Genomic DNA, 21,868 nt, shown 5'->3' with positions numbered 1-21,868 from the left:
TATATTGTTGTCAAACATAGTTTTGATTTGTCATACATAGCTACATTGTTGCCATACATGATTATATTGTTGTGAAACTTACATTGTTGCCATACATGATTATATTGTCGTGAAACATACATTGTTGCTATACATGTACATTGTTATGTTATCAATCATAACTAAATTGTTGCCATCGATGCCAGATGGCTATATTATCAGACAGTTACATTGTTGCCATAAATTGTTGTTATCAAACAGAACTACATTGTTGCCATACATGCCTATATTGTCAAACATTAATATATTCTTGCCACCTGTCTGCATGTTTACTTTAGTGGCCACCATTAACGATTTGACTCTTCTGTTTTGTTCATAGGAGAATATTGCGGAAGGTGAGATCACAGTGGACCCCAAGTACCATCGTCACTTTGTTGCTAGGAGAGGACAGGTTTTAAGAGAAATAGCTGATGATTATGGCGGTGTGACTGTCAGCTTTCCAAGGAGTGGTACTAAGAGTGATAGAGTAACACTGAAGGGTTCTAAGGATTGTGTAGATGGAGCCAAGAAGAGAATTTTAGAAATTGTTGAGGACTTGGTAAGTACTGTGTTTGAAATTCTGTATATCAAATTTTCATTCTTTCTCATCAAAATTTCTGTAAACAAAATTTAGAACTTTTTTGTCAACTTGAAGAGAAAACTTTGAGTGGGATTGAGATAATTGTGTTACATTGGAAAGGCCTGTGATTCAATTCTCAGTCCCTGCAATAGCATTTTATGTCATGCAAGAAGGTCAAAATAGAACAAGGCGATCATCTAATTCTCACACACACTGATAGTTATGCATGTGTAGTGCGTGGAACTGATGTAATGGTGTTGACAAAGAGATAAAATATGTCTATGTTTGTGTCTAAAATGTTATGTCCCATGAGTGAAACACCAAGCCTACATCATTTTAGCTGTAATGTCCCATGAGTGAAACACCAAGCCTACATCATTTTAGCTGTAATGTCCCATGAGTGAAACATCAAGCCTACATCATTTTAGCTATAATTTGTGTGTAATGTACTATCAGCGTTAATCACTTGTACCAAACGCTTCGTGTGCTACGACTTTGGTAATCAAGCCTTTTGAGTATTCGGTTTACAAGCTAAATCTGTTGTTCTTCAATATGGTAGATTACACAAGTGGATGATAGTAGTTCCTCTGTTGTCATCCTACAAATACAACACTGGTAAATGAGCCTTCGGTTTTGTAAAATAGAGACAACCAAATCTAATTGTTCATCAGTGTGGTTGATTACACAAGTGGGTGATAGCAGTTCTTCTGTTGTGTGATTCTAATCACCCTATGATCTACATAGTGTAGACATCGGAAGTCCCAAAACAGCAACACTGCAAGTTCATGGAACTCTGTCAATAAAACTCTGCGATGCCACCCTACTGAGACTATAATTAAACCAATGTGAATTCAATAGCTTATCACTGTTATACCTACATGTTGTGATAATAGTTTTAGTTTATGGCTATCTTAGAAAACTGAAGGCTCAATTACCAGAGTAATATTGTCTTCCTCTGGTCAAAGGCATACTTGTAGTTCAAACCTACTGGTGTGTAAGAGAAGGAGGTAAAGTAAATGGTATTTGTTGTTTGTTTTATAGCATCCTGTATAATTCAAACTAACTATTTACCATACATCTTACAACTATTGGTATCATACTCCTCAGGAGCTGATAGCAATTACAGCATATTTTAAGTTACCATTTGCTGACTGTGTACAAGATCCGAGACTAGCCTAATATTACTGGTAGCATTACATTGACAATATTGTGTTTGTTCTGTGGTCTCTCTAAACGTTTATATTTGACTGATCAGCAAGTCTATTTTTTGTTTACCACATACAGGAATCTCAAGTGACAATAGAATGTGTGATTGCACAGGTTTACCACCGTACTGTGATGGGAGCTAAAGGTGCCAAAGTACAGGGCATCACAGCTGATTGTGAGGTTGGCATCAAGTTTCCAGACCGCATCCCCAAAATTGAGAGTAAGTTGAAGTAATCATATGAATGGAGTGTTATAATGTCTTGTACTGTATTGGACTTTGACTTTGACTACCTGGGCTATTATTTTGTCGATCAGACAATCACATTATATTCACTGTAAATTGTTAAAATACCACTAATTACATGTAGATATTGGATATGTTGATTAAAGGTCAATTTTATCTATAAGTAGTATAGTAATAAGTTGAAATTATGATTCATTGGGACACTGATGTTTTGGTGTGGAGGCAAAAATAACTTTAATTATGATAGGATATATTGCTCTATACTACGTGTTATTGCACAAATATGATTACCCCAGTGTGCCCTCTAAGCCACTGACACACCACTGACGCACACAATTTCTAGTGATGTATTTGATGTTCCCCTATCTCTTACTCTGTGTTGACTTACAAGAAATGCCAGTTTTTATCATTTTGACTGTCGACTGTCAACTGTCATTAGAGGGTACACAGGTGATTCAATACTGTTCAGGGTTTCAAAAGACATTCTAGTAGCAGCAAGTACAGATTGACTATCTCAAAGTTATTTTTGTGTTGATTTCTTTTGTGTATTGCATACTAGTGACAGTGTATTCAAATAATTATTTTTTGTTGCTAGGTAATGGTGATGTAGATGCAACTCCTGTTGTCAATGGCAACTGTGATGTTATTTTAATTACTGGCAAACAGGATAATTGTGACAGAGCAAAGGAGGCTTTATTGGTAAGTAAATCAATCTCATTATATTTCTATGTCTTGAATTTGTTCTCATATTTTATTTCGACGAATGTAGGTTGAATAGTAGCCTAGATCTAGCCATGTGGAATTTTGGCTCGTCACCCAATCTGATTAAAATCCGATGTATAGTGTACACTTTGTGATTTCTTTTTGGCTGTTATGTTTACTGTCATTTGTTCTTTTCAAATCTAAGCGTTGAGTAATTTCACTCAATGAATGAGAACGATACGAAAGATACGGGTCCAGTTATTCAGAGCACTCTGTTCGAAAAGAGCTCAAGCAGAGAGCACAGATAACGATGTTATCGTTATTGTTTGGTGGTTCTTTCAATTTTGAATGTTGAGTGTATAGATTGTAAAACGGATTCTGGTTGGCTACTTGTAAGTATGAGAATTGGTAAGGGAACGCCTATGTTGTTGTGTCAGTTGTATGTAACAAGCTCTCACAAAAGAACAAATGACAGTAAATGTAACAGCTAAAACGAAATCGTGAAGTGTACAATACATCGGATTTTAATTAGATTGGCTCTCACCTTGACCTCTACCACATCTGGCATTTTGCTAGTAGCCATTACTTCTAATGAATGTTCGATGAGAAAGAAGGCACAACTTATCCGCTGTGAGATGATGTTAATAGACCCAACTCGAAGTTCTTGGAAAATATTTTTTGGTGTACTTACGTTGCATTTTGTAAATGTTGTGATATTCTTGTTACTTACAGGCATTGGTACCCGTAACAGAGGAAATCGATGTCCCATTTGATCTTCACCGTTTCATTATCGGACAAAAGGGTGCTGGTGTCAGAAAGATGATGGAGCAACATGATGTAAGTTGAATAGGTATTACAGATTATTAAGTGTTCACACGCTTAAAAGCCACAAGTAAAGTGTAACAAAATGCTTTATTTCTGTGATCAGAAAGACAAAAGATTGTATAGTTTGGCCACTAGAGGGCACTGTTTTTGAGGCCAGTTTGTCGACCAGAATTGTTCAACATTTTAGGCCATTTTCAAATTTCTTCTTTTCTATAATTTATGAAAGTAGTAGTTGTCATTCTTGATTTAGTATTGATTTATTCTAAAGTTAGCATCGACTTCTAACAATTGGTTGATGTTGAAACCTAGGAATTTAGTAGGATTCTCACATTGCTGAAGTTAACCATCAATTTTCAGAAACAGCAGGGTAACAAGGTTCACTTTACTCAGAAATGAACTTTTCTTGCCTTCACTTCTATATCTCTTTATCAGCAGTGTGCCTTCTATTATAATGATAGGCAAATTTTATTGGCGTCAAAATGATAACTGGCATTTCTTGCGAGTCACCACATAGTAAGACATAGGTGAACACCAAATTTTGGTGCGTTACTAGAAATTGTGTGCATCAATGGCACGTCAAATTGGCGTAGAGGGCACACTGCCTATCAGTCAGATTAAAAACCCTCTAGGGGAAATTTTACCTGCTTGTGCCGCCCTGATTGACTCCGGCTGGAGACTGGAGAGGAGTTTTCTGGTCGCGCAATGAGACCGGGGCATAGGTGTTTCCAGCAAAATTTGAGTTCCTTTGGAAGTTTGGAAAAGTCGAAGGTATAGAAATATAAGCACAAAGAATGAGAAAAGGTGGTTGGATCACAACTCTACAGTAATCCTAGGTTCATGTTTAATGATCTCTCAAACTATTTATTTTATTTATTTACAGGTAAACATCGCCATTCCACCTCCAGACAAGAAATCTGATACAATTAAAGTGACTGGACCCAAAGCTAATGTTGGAAGAGCCAAGATTGCACTTGAGCAGAGAGTTGAAGAATTGGAAAAAGAAAAGGAAGATAGAGTAAGTGTTGTAGTCTTGTTAAATCCCATCCTGATCTTCTTTTCTTCAAACTTGGAGTAATTTCCCACAATTGTTCTTAGGGGAAGTGCAGCAGAAAACATTGCATTTACAAGTGCAAATACACACTATATATCCCACACAGTATGTTTATTCAAAACAGACGAATTTTGTTTAAAAATAGTTGTTCATGGAATACTTATGTACGTGTACGCAATAACAGGGCTCAAAATTAACAATAGTCCCGTGTCCATGGACTACCATAATTTACAGCAGGTAGCCCAGTCAGGCTACCACTGATTATGCGATGATTTTCAGACATGCACGTATTTCCAACAGAGGAACTCTGTTTTCAGTTCAGGAATATGGCACTACTGGTCACCATCCTTGGGCTACCAAAGAAAGAAGTTAATTGAATAATGTTTTCAGTTTTGTATGGCAATGTAATACCACTAGCATGTGTACACACACTATCATCAGTTCATGTGTAATATAATGAGTGCAATATTTCGTCTACCCTTTAGACTCTCAGAAACTTCCAGTTAACTGTTGAAGTGGCTTCAAAACACCACCCCAAAATCATAGGACGCAAGGGACAGGTGATCACCAAGATTCGACAAGAACATGATGTCAACATACAATTCCCAGAGAAGAACAGTGAAAACCATAGCGCTATCACCATCACTGGGTATGAAAGCAAGGCACAGGCTGCCAAGGACGCTATTCTCAGCATTGTCCAAGATTTGGTAAGTGTGACTACATCACCAATAGAAGAGTGCAAATGTTTTAGATAATATGAGTCTTCAGTTTATTATAAAGATAGGTGCATACTAAATTTATTCTTCTTCAATGTGGTAGATTACACAAGTGGGTGATAGCGGTTCCTCTGTTGTCATCCTACAAATACAACACTAGTAAACGAGCCTTCGGTTTTCTAAGATAGAGACAAACCAAATCTAATTTGGAATTTATTTTGTACATATTAAGCCAAAAGGGGTAGGGTGAAAATGTTTCTCTTTGTGTGTTTGTATTGTACATTGTCACAAGTCACTATAAGGCCAAAAAAAAAAAAAAATTGTTTCTGGTTCCGACATTTTGTCTAATTCTCAACAAAACCTGGCAATTACTGTTCTTTTTATGTACTACTTTAGAGCAAGTGTGTGTGTGTGTGGGGGGGGGGGGGGGGGGGCAGATGTCATTTGCTTGTTCATGATTGACTCTGCAGTTGTCTTCACTGAAGTAGCAATTAATGTAGGGCGGGTTACAAAAAAAAGATCAACACTGGGGTATTTAAGTGATGCACGCGCTGACCAGAAACAATTCTCTTTTTTTTGGCCTAATAAGCCACTGCTACTACAATAAACTTTCTAAAATGCACTAACACTAAAACTTGTTGTCTGTACAGGAGGATATGGTGACTATACAAGTGGAAATCGATCATCGTGTACATCCACGATTGATTGGAATTAAAGGACGTGCAATTCGTAAAGTGATGGACAACCACCAGGTTGACATTCGATTTCCTCGTGCCAATGATGGCAACCCCAATGACGTGACTATCACTGGACCTGAAGATAATGTACATGAAGCTAGGGACTACTTGCTCAACCAGGCAGAAGAATATGTAAGTACTATTCACTCATTTCAGTCAGATGAAAGAGCTGTGACCAAGTTCACAAAATGTGCATGTAGTCCATTTTATGTCTAGTCAAAACTTATTGACAGAGCCAGTGAAGCCAGTAGTGTTGCTCCTCAGAAGATGATTTCAATTGTCTGTTTATAAACTCTCCCTACTTTCAAAATGTCCATTTTCTGGTCTGTAGCAAAGTGTTTTGTTTTGAAAAAAGTATGGAGAAGTGTACAAAATGGCTGTAATATTATAGTAATTACCTTTCATACTGCCATTTCAGCATTTGACAAAACTTTATAATGTTTTATTTCAGATGCAAGATGTAAATGAGAATGAATACATGAAACAGTATATGGCACCACCAAGTCGAGATGATCACCCTGGCAACAGACCTCGCCCTGGATTTGTTGTACGTGATGCACCATGGGATCAACCACCAGACACCAGTAGTACTCAGGAATATCCCAGTCTTGTAGCATCAGCAGCACCGTCATCGGGATCAGGTGCCGGTCCAATCGCATGGGGACCCTCAAAACGTTTCCCCTAAGCAGGGATTTGCAAGACCCTCCCCCTAAATTGGGCTACAACTCCATTTAGTTGATTAATATGGAGATCTTTGAAATTCTTCCCGATAACTGTGCTGTAATTACCATTAATCATGTCAGGTGACTTCTGACCTCTGGCCCATTTGACCTCCAGCAGTCGTATAACTCAAAATTGGAAAACTAAATTGAATGAACTTGAAATGCAATATTCACGTCTTTTAATTGGATAGGTAATGGGTCAGGGTAGCCTTCATGCTGGTGTACATCATTCTGCAATCGGCAGTTACCCTGAATATTGTTTGCAAATTTGTAAATTCTCAGAGATTCGATGTCAAAGCATTGTAAACTTGACAGAGAAACATTTCCTTGACTTCAGTAGCTTATTTGAACTGTGTGGAATATTCCACTTGCAGAAAATTCTGTGTGTAATTGTGCAAGATAAATGGCAGATTAATGAATGATGTACCAGCATTTGATGGCCAAATTCAGAGGCTGCCTAACTAACTAGATTAGAATTGTAGCAAATCTCTTCTCTAATGCAATACTTACTATATTCTGTGTTCTCTCAAACTGTTAGTGTTTCACTATCATAATGTTTGCATGTACATGGCTAGATACAGTCTACTTTCACACTAGTGATGCCATGGTCGTGCTTTCCAGTGAACTTTGACCATTTACTGCTACCGTCATGAGAGCCAAATTCTGCATGCAAGAACTATATGTAAAGAAGCTTTATACAAATTCCAAAATGTTGCAAACTTGCGAAACAAGCATTAGTAAGTACGTCTTTCTCAGTTCATTCAGTTGTTTGTACAATAAGATACATATATATTGTATGCACAATATTGTTTTTAGTAATTTAAACAGATAAGGAGATACATGATTGTGAAGATATCGCAATTGTGACCAGATTTTGCAATAAGTGAAAATATCAAGTGTAAAAGAATTTGATCTTTTCAAATCAAGATACATGAAAAAATGTACAAAAGTATCGGTCTCACAGGGTGACGTCAGCCCTTGGAAATTCACTACCCTCAAGTCAGATTAAATTAATGCGTACAGCCAAGTTCAAATCAAAGAGGGTATCTTTTTTTTTCTTCGCGGTGTTCTACAATTATGGCCTAAATAATTGACTTTTAGATAAATTGGTTTGTGCTATCATGGGATCGAAAGAGGAAATTTTATAATTCACTTATTTTGAATGGGGAGAAATAGAAAACAAATGATGCTTTTCTCAGAAGTTTTTATTTTCTTGTGGTAGAGGTGTTTCTGTCATCTACAAACTTATAAAGAGAGTATACAAAGTATTACATATATTAAAACTCTTACCAATTTTTGTTCTTTTTGTTGTAATCTTTTAGTTCAATGTAGTCAATGTCGATTCAACTCCGATTAGCCGAAAAATTAACGGTCACATGACCACAACTGCTTCCATTTTATTGTTTGGCAACAAATCAGGAGTACTGTTATAGATTGCTGCTATTTTGATGGCAAATCAAAATATGAGATTTATTTTGTGATTAGAAGAGCGTGTTATTATTGGACTGACCTAATGGACTACGAAAACCTCATTATGTTATTTAGACCATGCACCTTGGATAATGGTCAAATGGAGTAAAAAAGGAACTATTAAAGAATTTTAGTCTCAATTACATGAGTCTGTCTTGATTTCTTCTTTGCAAATAGGTAACCCTGTGTATTACAACAAGTGAATAAACACTAGTGTGTTTCCTTGAATGAATTGACCCAAACAAATAAGTCATGCAAAGACAAAATTAGACTGGGTACATTTGTTTAAATCTGTGAAAGATCCTAGCTCCTGTGGTGTTTATATTTTGATAAGTTACTGACACTAACTACATTGTATGTCTTTGCATGTAACTTGTCTCATTCCTGCTTATCACAATCAAGCAAACACACTATTTTTTTGCACAGTCAACAAACTTGATAAAGACTAGTATGTGCCTAGAAGTTTCTATCACCCGCAAGTGATGGGTTGATACACACAGATATAAATTGCTTCCTCCACTCCAAGAACATTTTGTCTACATGCATGTATTTACTTATACCATGCCTTGTTGTAAGTAATAAAAAATGTTAATATAATGGATGTCTGTAAGGTCACATTCTGAATATTTAGATCAACTTAAATATTTAGAGACCAAAGTTCACATGGATTGTGAATAGTTTGAACACACGACCATGATGGAAAATGCTCGTCATGACGGGACATGGGTGTCAAAGGTCAGTAAATAGGATAACAAAATACAGCTACCATACATAATAGAAATATCAAAATTTTACCGAGAGTTTGTGGTGTGTCAGCGCCCTCACTCGGGCAAGAGTCCAGTGCTTTTGTTTTTGTAACTATGATGTCAAGTGTGATGTTTCTCGTTCACCAGTCTTAAGAACTTTCTCAACTTGTGCTATTGGTAGACTGCTCTCTCCTTTCTTCTTTGCTTCTTTAATCATATCATATATTTTGTTCTAAACAAAGGGAAACAAGACACAGACTGTATATATGTATGTATGTGTATATGTGACTCACAACATGCTATGGAAAGCATGGTAAAAGTAAATACATGTATATTAAATGTGAAAACAACATTCAGGTTTAAAGGGGTTTGGTTAAATTATATGCATGCGTTTGCATCAATGTCCACACACATGCAGGAGTCTATAATCTATGCAGGCAAAGCATGAACTACCCTACAAGAAGTATGGTGCCAGGCTAATATTCATATAACAACATTTTGGAAAAATGTACCTTAATAGTTGTTTGGAGAATACATGAAACAATTGTAAAACTTGGTACTAATTTATCTGGATAATGCGATGGCCAAAATATCAACACAAGAACTGTGACAACATAGGCTTGATATTTTTGACTATTTAAGCACTATCTTAATACGTCCCACGTTTTCCTTGCTAGGAATAATTGATATTGTCTATATACTTACCAGTTTCTTGTGAGTGTCAATGCTAAGCAATTCTCGATAACTCCTAGCCTGAAATACGAACATATAATTATGTTATGATTGATACTTATGAAGACAACAGAAAACTGAATAGCCCACAATTCTCTCTGATCTGTATGCTAAGAATTCAGCCAGTGTACCAAAGGTGAACTGACGGCATATATACACTGTACAATATCTTACCCACAACTCTCTCTGATTGGTACGCTTGGAGGTTCCTTATTTTATAACTTCTTCAATAACCCCTATTTGTTATTACATTTCAATAATATGTAACAAAAGTAGGCTTAGGAATCAAAAATAATGTTTCGATGTTGTGTAAAAATGTACTAAATAACTGAAGTGTCATTAACTTGGGTAGTCAGTTTGTATGACAAGTTTTAATATGTAAATTTCTTTTGTTATACCTATCTTTGGCAGAGTCATAACTGGTGTATATACTTTCCTTACTTTTGTTGCAAATATTCTGCATGTCTTTCAAGAAAACCTGTTGACAATTGTTTTAAATTGCTACTCCTACAATAAATCATTGATACCAGAACTGATGAAAATGGGTATTTAAAAACTCATCAGTGGCAATTCTACACTTTGCAAATTTCAAAATTGTTTTTACGGGACCCTATTCCACTGGTGAGATTTGTCTGACTTCAAGGAGATGATGTCCAACAGTACAAATCAGAGAGAGCTGTGGGTAAGATATTCTAGTGATATGTTTTCGCACAGACAAAGGACCATTATTTTGTTCAGAGTGTGCAAGGCAAATCTGATAATCCTATGGTGAAGTACTACTGAGGAAACCAAACTACAGTGTCATGTAACTAAAATAGACACAAACTAAAACTATTGTCACAGGTGGTAGGTTACAAAATTGGGTGATACATGTAGTGGTGTCTTGGTTTTGCACTGTTTCTGTACTGTTATGGATAATAATTATTATAATATACCTAGTGGTAATGCTGTGCCATGATTTGCTAGAATCAGTCACGTGATAGGAATATAGAATGACTATTTCCCTCAACTATTACATGGTCACATGACCACCGTGAGTTCACAGCATGAGGTATATTATCAAACACATATTGCCTTCCCTATATTCGGGCTATAGCACCCGTTCATTACCCCCTCGTGACTGTGAGTTACCAGAATCACATGCTTTAGCATGTGATTCTGGTAACTCACAGTCCCTCGGGTGTAATAAACGGGTGCTTTAGCCCTCATGGCCAGGCAATATGTGTTCAATATTGACCACTATGTACATTATACTTATTGGTATTTAACAATTTTCAGTGACTAAATTGTTGGTTGTCTGATCACAAAATGATACTCCAGTTACAAATAGTGCAGTTTTCACATGGTGACAGATTCAAAACCCAGCTTTCACTCAAGATTTAAACTTGCACTACACTACCTATAGATAATATTGATTACTAATTAACAGCTGGGTTTTTTCTTAGGTAATTGACTAATCTCTAATTAGTGAACACATCTTTAAAAAAATGTCCTAGTTGCAGCTAGTGCAGGTTTAAAAATACTGATATTTTATGACTTCATTAGTCTTACCGTAGTTGATCTTATAGACATCGATAAAGTAAGTCCTGTTGGTTCCCTGACAGATCTTGGCCTGTCGTATTGCCTCCCTAGCACTTCAATTAGTATTGGCTGACCACTTAAGTAATCAAGAAACTGTTACAAAATAAGAATGCACGTTGAAGGTGAAAGATTAGTATAGCTAATAATAATAATGTTGGTTCTTATATATAAAGCTTTCCCACCCAGTCTGGGTGCTCAAAATGTTTTACTATTATTACCCCTGGCTTGGATCTATAGTGGCACAATGACCCTTTACACTTCAACTCCCTGGTGAGCATACAATCCATTGCAGCTTTCATAAGCGCATAGGATTAAAGCATTCACATTGCAACCTCTATCCTACCAGGTCCCCAATTATACATATGGGTGGACTTAGGCACAATCATGGTTCAATTCTTGCCCAAGGACTTTAGCCACTCAGAAACAAACAGCAGTGACGGGGCTCGAACCTGCAATGTGCAGATTCCAAGCCGGCCACTCTAACCATTCACCCATCTGACTAGCTGAATATCAGCCAAATCGCGCTGTGCGCTGTGTACACTACATCGGATTCTAATCATATGGACTATGCTGTAACTAAGTACACTATACTATTCTAGTTACCAATATTCTAGTACCTCACCTGTTTGGTGACACAGGGGATTTTAATCAGATTGGACTATGCTGTAACTAAGTAAACGATACTATTCTAGTTACTAATATTCTAGTACCTCACCTGTTTGGTGACACAGGGGATTTTAATTACATTGAACTATGCTGTAACTAAGTACACTATACTATTCTAGTTACCAATATTCTAGTACCTCACCTGTTTGGTGACACGGGATTTTAATCAGATTGGACTATGCTGTAACTAACACTACACTATTCTAGTTACTAATATTCTAGTACCTCACCTGTTTGGTGACACAGGGGATTTTAATCAGATTGGACTATGCTGTAACTAACACTACACTATTCTAGTTACTAATATTCTAGTACCTCACCTGTTTGGTGACACAGGGGATTTTAATCATATGGACTATGTTGTAACTAAGTAAACGATACTATTCTAGTTACTAATATTCTAGTACCTCACCTGTTTGGTGACACAGGGGATTTTAATTACATTGAACTATGCTGTAACTAAGTACACTGTACCATTCTAGTTACTAATAATCTTGTACCTCACCTGTTTGGTGACACAGGGGATTTTAAGTAGACGTTCATACTTATAATCAGGATTTATTGTACCACTGACTTCCTTCGTCTTCTGCACCGTATCATCTAAGTAAAATTTGTACCTGCAAAAACTCTGAAAACACAACAAATATGATAACTGTTGTTAGATATAATGATACCCTGCACAAAATGAATCAATAGGGAACTTGCAATCCAGACTGAGCATGCTCAGATGCAATGGACTATGGGATTACTGTTGGTTATTGTAATACCTAATCTGGAGCTACTGATAAAATAAACCTCCCACAATGATCAGGGTGACTATGAATTGATTATTTGTGGTTACAAACAATGTATCAACATTGTTTACAATACTAATTGATTAGTATTTATGATCACATTTCCCATGATGCAACATTCAACATGACAGTTTGCAAGTTCCCTATTGCGGATAAACCTGTTTGTGAAATAGTATCATAGGGTGCAACATATCCCATCAAATTGATTTTGGGTCCGCACCCAAAAATCAGAGGCTGTAAAGATTATCATAATACTTATAGGGTTATTCTGGATATATGGACCTCGGTAGTATTAGTCCTAAAGTTGGGCACTTCCCCTGTATAAGTTCACAACCTTGGTCCATTAAAACCCATATTTGGGCCCAAAAGATTAACATAATATGGTATTGCATTTTACCTTATTGAATTGTTGTGGTAGACCTCTGGCTCCAGATATTTGTAACTTGAAATAGACAGGCTTGCCAATCTAGTAGAAAAGATAAGTAACAGGTAACATTTAGGCTTATGCCAATTTTTGTCCAATATCCTATCCACAGTAAGGGAGGGGGGGGGGGCAAGGAGAAAGGCAACACAGATTTTTATATGTATAATTATATGGTATCCCCCCCCCCCCCAAATCTTAATGAACACACATACGTATTAATGCAAATAAACTTATATGGATAGATGAACACATATACGTACAACATTAATCTACACATGTAAAGATGTACACATATACATATTAATGTACACATGATGTACGCAACTGATGTACACATGTCAACAAATATTATAAATTAAATTATCACTCTGGTAATTGCACTTTGGTTTACTTAAGATAGACACAAACTAAAACTATTGCCGTGACATGTTGATACAACAGTGATAAGCTTTTGAATATATGTTGGTTTAATTATAGTCTCAGTGGGGAGGTGTCTCTGAAAGCAATTTTTTCAAGTGGACATGTGCATATAAATGTCCATAGGACACGAACAGTGTTTTATTGAGAGTTCATGAACTTATAGGGTACTGTTTTGGGACTTCCAATGTTAAAACTATATCTTGACTACAGGGTGATTAGATTTGCACAACAGAAGAACTGCTATCACCCACTTGTGTCATCTACTACATTGAACAACAATAGATTTAGTTTGTGTCTATCTTAGTAAACCAAAGGCTCGTTTACCAGTGTTGTATTTGTACAATGAAAACAGAAGAACCACTATCATCCACTTGTGTATTCAACTACATTGAGCAACACTAGTTTTAGTTTGTGTCTATCTTACAAGTAATAAACCGAGATCTCAATTTGCCAGGGTCATATTTTGTCCGAGTAACAATTCTACATTAAGAATGTTCACATAAATGTATATTTTACTTACCAGTTCTTCTGGTTCACAAAACATGTCATCATTGTCATCAAACTCGGTGCCATTTTCCCTGCATGGAATAATACTGACAGCCAGGAATCCTTTCTGTACACCTGTATAATCCGTAATAACCACTGTTTCATTCATTTCAATCATATAACTAAGACTCTCCAGAGACACATGGGAATACCCGATATCTACTTGAGAGTCTGGTGGCTCCCAAAACGGATCTTTGGCCTATGGAAAGAATGAAGGACAATGTAGAAAGTCAGTTTCAATTTTTGTGGCACCTTCAAGTGCAGCAATTGGTAGTGCCTATGTATTATAACCTTTGTAAAATGCAATTCGTGTTAGTATCGAATTGAACTTTTGTTCCAAACACAAACTTGAAAATTTTACCTGAAATTTTCAAATGGGAATGTCAGTCTTTGTCAACAGATTGAGGGAATCTATTAACAAAGTGCATTGTAATGTTGGCACACAGTCAATCTGTTGACAAAGTGCATTGTAATGTTGGCACACAGTCAATCTGTTGACAAAGTGCATTGTAATGTTGTCACACAGTCAATCTGTTGACAAAGTGCATTGTAATGTTGGCACACGGTCAATCTGTTGACAAAGTGAATTGTAATGTTGTCACACAGTCAATCTGTTGACAAAGTGCATTGTAATGTTGGCATACGGTCAATCTGTTGACAAAGTGCATTGTAATGTTGTCACACGGTCAATCTGTTGACAAAGTGCATTGTAATGTTGTCACACAGTCAATCTGTTGACAAAGTGCATTGTAATGTTGGCACACAGTCAATCTGTTGACAAAGTGCATTGTAATGTTGACACACGGTCAATCTGTTGACAAAGTGCATTGTAATGTTGTCACACAGTCAATCTGTTGACAAAGTGCATTGTAATGTTGTCACACAGTCAATCTGTTGACAAAGTGCATTGTAATGTTGGCACACAGTCAATCTGTTGACAAAGTGCATTGTAATGTTGGCACACGGTCAATCTGTTGACAAAGTGCATTGTAATGTTGGCACACGGTCAATCTGTTGACAAAGTGCATTGTAATGTCACACAGTCAATCTGTTGACAAAGTGCATTGTAATGTTGGCACACGGTCAATCTGTTGACAAAGTGCATTGTAATGTTGTCACACAGTCAATCTGTTGACAAAGTGCATTGTAATGTTGTCACACAGTCAATCTGTTAACAAAAGAATGAAGTGTGCAGTTGAAAATTTCAGGTAAAAGTTTCAAGTTTGTGTTTGGAACAAAAGTTCAATTCGATTCATGGCTTACCAACATAGACAAATTTCTATTGTAATTCATGTTATCTATCAAGCTGATAAACATTTTTGAGTCTTTATACTAAAGGTATGGCTCCTTACAAGCAACTGTGGATGTCAGACATGGTGTAATGACTAGCATAAGTATGACGCTGGTAATCGAGTCTTTGGTTTACTAAGATTGACACAGACTAAAACTATTGTTGTTCAATGTGGTAGATTACACCAATGGGTGATAGCGGTGCATCTGTGGTGCTAGTCTACCCTGTGATCAAGTTAGTATAACACTGGAAGTCCCGAAACAGCACTGCAAGTTTATGGAATTCAAAGAGCCACCCTACTGAGACTATAATTAAACCATTATCCATTCAATAGCTTATCACTGTTGTATCAACATGTCACAACAATAGTTTTAGTTTGTGTCTATCTTAGTAATCCAACACCTCAGTTGCCAGAGTAGTAATATCAACATGTCATAACAATAGTTTTAGTTTTAGTTGTGTCTATCTTAGTAATCCAACACCTCAGTTGCCAGAGTAGTAATATCAACATATATGTCATTAAGTTTTAGTTTGTGTCTATCTTCGTAAACTGAAGACTTCATTGATTACCTGTAGAGAATTATTTATGGTGTTACCTTTTCAACATCCCAATCTTTATCTCCTTCCATAAAACTCTGGTACATTTCTTGCATAATATATTTTCTATTTAAAAATTTGTCTCTACTCCACATAAACTGAGTACCATTGTCTGGGTTCTTCATGATGACATTAACCTGGGAAAGTGATATCAGAGAGAAATACAAGATATTACAAAGTGCAAACAACATGTGTTTTTCAAGATAATATTCGCAGCGGAAGAAATTGCAGACTTACAATATACATATAATACTTCCAATTTACAAAATGAGCTTTTACAGGCGAATTTATAGAACAGTGTGCACTTTAATGTTGGCATAAGTGGGTCCACTTAATGTGTTGTAATGTTGGTATAAGTGGGTCCACTTAATGTGTTGTAATGTTGGCATAAGTACTTATACACTTAATGCATCGATCAGATGGCATTGCAGAACAGATGCACTTATATGCATTTGATTCAGCCCAATCATGCTCTGCTATAATCTTTGACGAAAGTACAACTTGAATATACATTTATCTGGACAAAAGTTACCAGTGGCAGGCCTGTTTACAGAGCTAGTGGTACTCCGTTTATTGGCCTTTCCAAAATTTGCCATGGTGGCGCTCTACTTCCTGTCTGTGTGTACCCTGGGGGTATATAGTATAGGTTACTTGGTTAATCATAGAGCACTGCTGCTTTCCTTGATGTCTGAACAATACGAAAAACATCCCTGATGTACACTTCTACAGAATACCAAGGGACAAAGCTCTTAAGAAACTTTACTATGAGGTGACGATACCCCAATTTGAGTGAGGGTGCTGTATTCTCAATTTCCTGTTTGCAGTCTGGAATGGTTTATTGATGGAATGCAAGTGTAATGATGTATACCACTAGTGCCGTGATGATATATTCTTTACCTGCGTTCTGCCGTGTTTTAATTCTCTAGCATGGGGTGAAACCAGTGCAATCTCAAATATCGTTTTCTTGTTCAGTTCTTCACTGATAGCATTAGCCTCACTAACCATTGGTACGGTTTTAACCAAATCTTCACGAAGCATCAACACCTCTGTAAAAATAAATGCGTACACTGTAACCATGGATACTGTTAGCGTATGTGTAGTTAATGAACCATTCAAACATGATATCAATTAAACAGTTGAAATTTGTACTAGTGGTGGATAATTGATGCAAGCTGAGTACCTAAAATTAAAGGGGCACAAGCTGAGTTTATACGTATTTTACATAGTTTTACTATATATTTAAAAGATACTCGCAGTATTGCACTTATTGTAGAACACTTAACCACCATCTGCAATACTGAATGAACTCAAACCTGGTATTAAAGTGGCCATATGGATGAGGATTGGGTATTTATTTTGGATTTTTAATTTTATAAAACTATTTCATCATGGCTTCCTATTTGAAAAAATTAATGTGACATGTTATCATATACCAAGTCCTTGTTTGTAACTCAATACAGTGCAAAAGATTAATAAATGTGTAAAACGTTTGTTATTGTACGTACATTTTCACACATTTTTTGGCTTTTTGCAATGTATTAAGTGACGAACACAGACTTAGACAATGTTGTGTCATATTGATTTTTCAAGTAAGAAGAATGTTTCATAAATTAAATATCAAAAACAAATACCCAATCCTCATCCATATGGCAACTTTAAGATATAACTCATAAATGGATCTGATGACGTAATTTATCACATGTATTAAAAATATTCAAGAAATCCTGACTATGCAATCAATTGTTTTACCAGTGTCACAAGACAATAGTAATGCTACAGAAAGCATACATTGACATCAAAATAATTTTAAACTAGTTTAATCAAGGTTATTATGCAAGTATTTTTACTTACGTAAAAAGTTTATAAATCAGCTTGTGCCCCTTTAATGTAAATAAAATAGATTGATGTAATAATTACAGAATAGGTAACAAGATTAACTCTACAACTTGCTTGTTTAAGTTTTTCATTCTTAATTTGATTTTTTTAAAACTAAGCATAATTGTGTTCTTTTTGTGATATAGCTTGAGTGGGTAATTGTAAAACTTTCAGGTGAACATAGAAAAAATAATAATAAAAAGTTTAGAACAAAACATTTTAAGATTATGAGACCTAAAAAATGGAGATTGGTGCCAGTCTAAGTTAAGTCAAGAAAGCAGAACACAATGCAGTATTAAAATTTATACCTTGCCGTTTAAATGAAAAGTAAACAAAGATTTTCAAATATACACATATCAAGTGTGCACAGAATCAAAGACGATAAAAATAAATGTCTCTGAGAGAATCCAGAATAATAGTACAGCCCTTTTCGAGATACCGTTAAAGTTTACCGGCTCTTTTTGATACTACCATGCAGAAAATGTTAAACTGCATATTCTACACTTTAAGATAATGATTGCAATTTCTTACTACATGCTTTCTATTGTGAAATGAATCATTTAAATGTACTGCAACTAGATATAGGCAATGTGCAGATTTGTTATTGGTTTCTGCGTGGTTGCATCAACAGAGACTGTGAATGTAACTCGAAACGGGTTGTACAGTTTGCCTACTGATGTAGATCAATACAATGCGAATTGATGGAGTAAAACTCACCTTTTGATTTATCCTTACTCCCAAGATGAAATCCTAAATTTTCAGTGATTTCTTCTTGCGCCTTTTCATATGTGACCTTTTCATCTGTCTTTCCCGTTTCCATGTTCATGGCCAAGTCTTGTGGATGATGTAACACATAAAGATGGTTGGATCCAATCAGGACTCTAAATGAAGACAGTGGTTACATAATTATTATTATTGGCACATCATGGATGAGTTCAGTATAAAAACGGTTTGCAATCGCTAGCTAAAAATGTCCAAGTTGCTGACACTGTAACTGCATTAGCAAGACATGAGCTGGCTAAGCACAGCACCAGCGACGTGGTCATATTAGCTAATGGATTGCAACCATTTTATGCTGAACTTGTCCAATATCATAGAAAAATATTTCTGATTTGTTGCGCAATTTTCTCTTGTTGTTCTACAAGTGTAAGTGCAAAACATGGTGAACAGCAGATATATGCGGCCATAAATTTACTACCTTATTTTGTCGCATATACATCATGGACTTGCAGCTCTTGCAAACGTTTCACTGTTCTGAAACATGCACAACTGGTTTTAAATTGCAATATATGTGTATCAACATGTGCAAACTTTTCCATTGCTTTCTAACAAATCAGAGGGAACACTTCAAAATTCATCACCTTGTACTTAAACGTTTTCATTCCCGAAATTATGAACACACGCAAGCATTTCATACTAGATAAAATGATGCTAATGTGGAACAAACAAAATGTAGTAGGCCTACCTTTTGATGACCTGAGATTCTTAATTTTTCACATTTATAGTTTTATGCATATAAATGTAGAATTCATTTTAATAGGAAATAACTATGATTTTATAAAACATCAACTTCAACACCACAAAGGTTTTTCTCAAGCCTTGGCTCATGAAAATCTAATATTCGGGAAGATTTTCAGACCATATCTTGTTTTGTTTTCTAATCAATAACATTTAATACATACCTATCATTGTGGTGTAGTTTTTTCTCCTCCGTCAGTAGTTTTCCATTCAGAGTTATTTTAGCTTTACTGCATGGTTTGATCTGTACAATACTTCTATCATTAATGATAATACAGTGCTCCTGTAGAATACTACCAAACACACAGAGATATACACGAACAGTTATGACAAGATCGGAGCTTAGTAATAAACATACATACATACAGAGAGAGAGAGAGAGAGAGAGAGAGAGAGAGAGAGAGAGAGAGAGAGAGAGAGAGAGAGAGAGAGAGAGAGAGAGAGAGAGAGAGAGAGAGAGGAGGGAGGGAGGGAGGGAGGGAGGGAGGGAGGGAGGGAGGGAGGGAGGGAGGGAGGGAGGGAGGGAGGGAGAGAGAGAGAGAGAGAGAGAGAGAGAGAGAGAGAGAGAGAGAGAGAGAGAGAGAGAGAGAGAGAGAGAGAGAGAGAGAGAGAGAGAGAGAGAGAGAGAGAGAGGGGGGGGGGCACAATCTGAGTTTATAAGCTTTTTACTCAAGTGAAATTACATGCATAAAACCACATTCCAGTATGTCAATGTCTGTGTATGTCTTCTATAACACAACAATTGTCTTCTGACATTGTTAGAACAGTTGATTGCATAGTACGGATTTCCTGAACATTTTTTTATGCGTATGATAAATTACATCATTGGATCATTTTTGAGTTATACCCTAATACCAGGTTTGAGTTCAATCAATTGCAAGTGGTGGCTAAGTTTGCTTCAGTAAGTACAATACTGTAAAGTACCTTTTAAAAATACAGCAAAATCTACTCTTGAAAAGTTTAAACTCAGCTTGTGCCCCTTTAAACAAATTACATGCCCTCACAGGCCGAGTTGTGATTACTTTTGTTTTCACCTTGTTACACATGCTATAGCATTCAAGTTTATTGCAATGCCCATGGTATCTGTATTAATTTCATTCCAGATCACAAAGTCACCAGTACTAGTTATAGACATATTAAACAAATTACTGGCCCTCACAGGCCAAGTAGTGATTACTTTTGTTTAAATCTTGGTATAAATGCTATAGAATTCATTGCCATGTTGATGCTTTATTAGTACTTGCATCCCAGATCAGAGTTGCCAGTACATACATGTTATATATGTGTCTTAATAATTTATTGAATGGCAACAGATATCGATGCACTGTGAAAAAAATGTGTTTCCAATAATTAGTTTAAGCCTCCTGACCTTAAACATTTTTTTTAAAACACATAAAACAAAAAGATCAGAAATTCTGTCTTCTTAAAATCCTCTTTCTCCCAACTAGTAGGTACTTGTATACAAACAAATACCCCACTAGGAGAAAGAGTATTAACCTTCTTGCATGTCTGCTTTCTTTCCCCAGCGATGTCTAAACATTTTATCAAACTATCACAGAAGGGGTATTCAGATTCCAATCGACATTTCATTTGTCAAAAATACAAACAATTAAAAAGATAAAATAAAATAAAATCCTAACCTACCTACCCTATTTTCTGAGGCCATGTTATCGGAAACAAACTTTTTTTTTGGCCTTAGTAACAGCTTTCTTACCTCAATCCATTTAACAGTATCTCTGGTGTAGGGTTAGCTTTGTTGTTTCCAACTCTAGTCTCACCTGTTAAAATAACAGAGATGTTAAATGATTAGAATCTGAAACTCTGAGCTTATGCACAGGAAACAAGACGAAGAAATGGTTTTGCTCTCGTGATTTTGCAGATTTCTAATATTATTTTCTCTATATTTCAAATAAAGTTTTAAATATTGTTTCCTCTCAGTTTTTTCCAATTTCCTACCATTATCACTGAGTTTACCAACTTTGCATTAATTAGTTGATTGCTAATCCTAGAGCAAAATCAGGGCTAATTGCCCAATTAACACATTGCACAGTGAGTGTAAACATCTACTGATCTGACCATAGACCCTCCCCACCCTGGGTTGAGGGTCTATGATCTAACTTATGGATGTACATCGGCCTGTTCCCTGTGCTTTACGGAGGAAAATTGTATTCTGGAGGCAATAAAGAACATGCAACTAAACAAAGTATTTGCTTTCGATATCTCCTAACTGCAGTAATACTAACTAGCAGTTTCACTCTGTCGCTCTCGGTCCTCCACTATACATGTTTTTCTTTGCAAACCCAGTAAACAAATAAAATGTAAAACGAAAATGTTTGAGTCACACAAAATAAAATATAAAAAAGAATACAAAAGTATTGTAAATACTTATTTTTTTATTATTGTTATT

General features: G+C 36.1%; 2 protein-coding genes across 2 annotated transcripts in view; one reads left to right on the top strand and one right to left on the bottom strand.

The window, feature by feature from the left end:
• The window catches only part of LOC144451430 (vigilin-like), a 31,668-nt gene extending 23,257 nt beyond the window's left edge, over window positions 1-8,411 (top strand). The window contains exons 13-20 of the mRNA XM_078142267.1: window positions 359-577; window positions 1,883-2,024; window positions 2,644-2,747; window positions 3,483-3,587; window positions 4,456-4,590; window positions 5,112-5,333; window positions 5,993-6,211; window positions 6,531-8,411. Of these exons, the coding sequence (XP_077998393.1) occupies window positions 359-577; window positions 1,883-2,024; window positions 2,644-2,747; window positions 3,483-3,587; window positions 4,456-4,590; window positions 5,112-5,333; window positions 5,993-6,211; window positions 6,531-6,764 (1,380 nt within the window). The 3' untranslated portion in view covers window positions 6,765-8,411. The remainder of the gene's footprint in view (window positions 1-358; window positions 578-1,882; window positions 2,025-2,643; window positions 2,748-3,482; window positions 3,588-4,455; window positions 4,591-5,111; window positions 5,334-5,992; window positions 6,212-6,530) is intronic.
• The window catches only part of LOC144451431 (kinesin-like protein KIF28), a 29,746-nt gene continuing 15,528 nt past the window's right edge, over window positions 7,651-21,868 (bottom strand). The window contains exons 15-25 of the mRNA XM_078142268.1: window positions 21,176-21,239; window positions 19,626-19,754; window positions 18,661-18,824; window positions 16,966-17,114; window positions 16,068-16,205; window positions 14,155-14,379; window positions 13,188-13,256; window positions 12,502-12,624; window positions 11,301-11,423; window positions 9,723-9,770; window positions 7,651-9,249 (exon numbers count right to left, since the gene is read on the bottom strand). Coding sequence (XP_077998394.1) covers window positions 9,130-9,249; window positions 9,723-9,770; window positions 11,301-11,423; window positions 12,502-12,624; window positions 13,188-13,256; window positions 14,155-14,379; window positions 16,068-16,205; window positions 16,966-17,114; window positions 18,661-18,824; window positions 19,626-19,754; window positions 21,176-21,239 — 1,352 coding nt within the window. The 3' untranslated portion in view covers window positions 7,651-9,129. The remainder of the gene's footprint in view (window positions 9,250-9,722; window positions 9,771-11,300; window positions 11,424-12,501; window positions 12,625-13,187; window positions 13,257-14,154; window positions 14,380-16,067; window positions 16,206-16,965; window positions 17,115-18,660; window positions 18,825-19,625; window positions 19,755-21,175; window positions 21,240-21,868) is intronic.

This window comes from Glandiceps talaboti, chromosome 21 (genome assembly GCF_964340395.1).
Source record: "Glandiceps talaboti chromosome 21, keGlaTala1.1, whole genome shotgun sequence".
In the NCBI taxonomy this organism is placed as follows: Eukaryota; Metazoa; Hemichordata; class Enteropneusta; family Spengelidae; genus Glandiceps; species Glandiceps talaboti.
The sequence above is the reverse complement of the archived record's forward strand: the minus strand, read 5'-3'. Positions and strand labels throughout refer to the sequence as shown.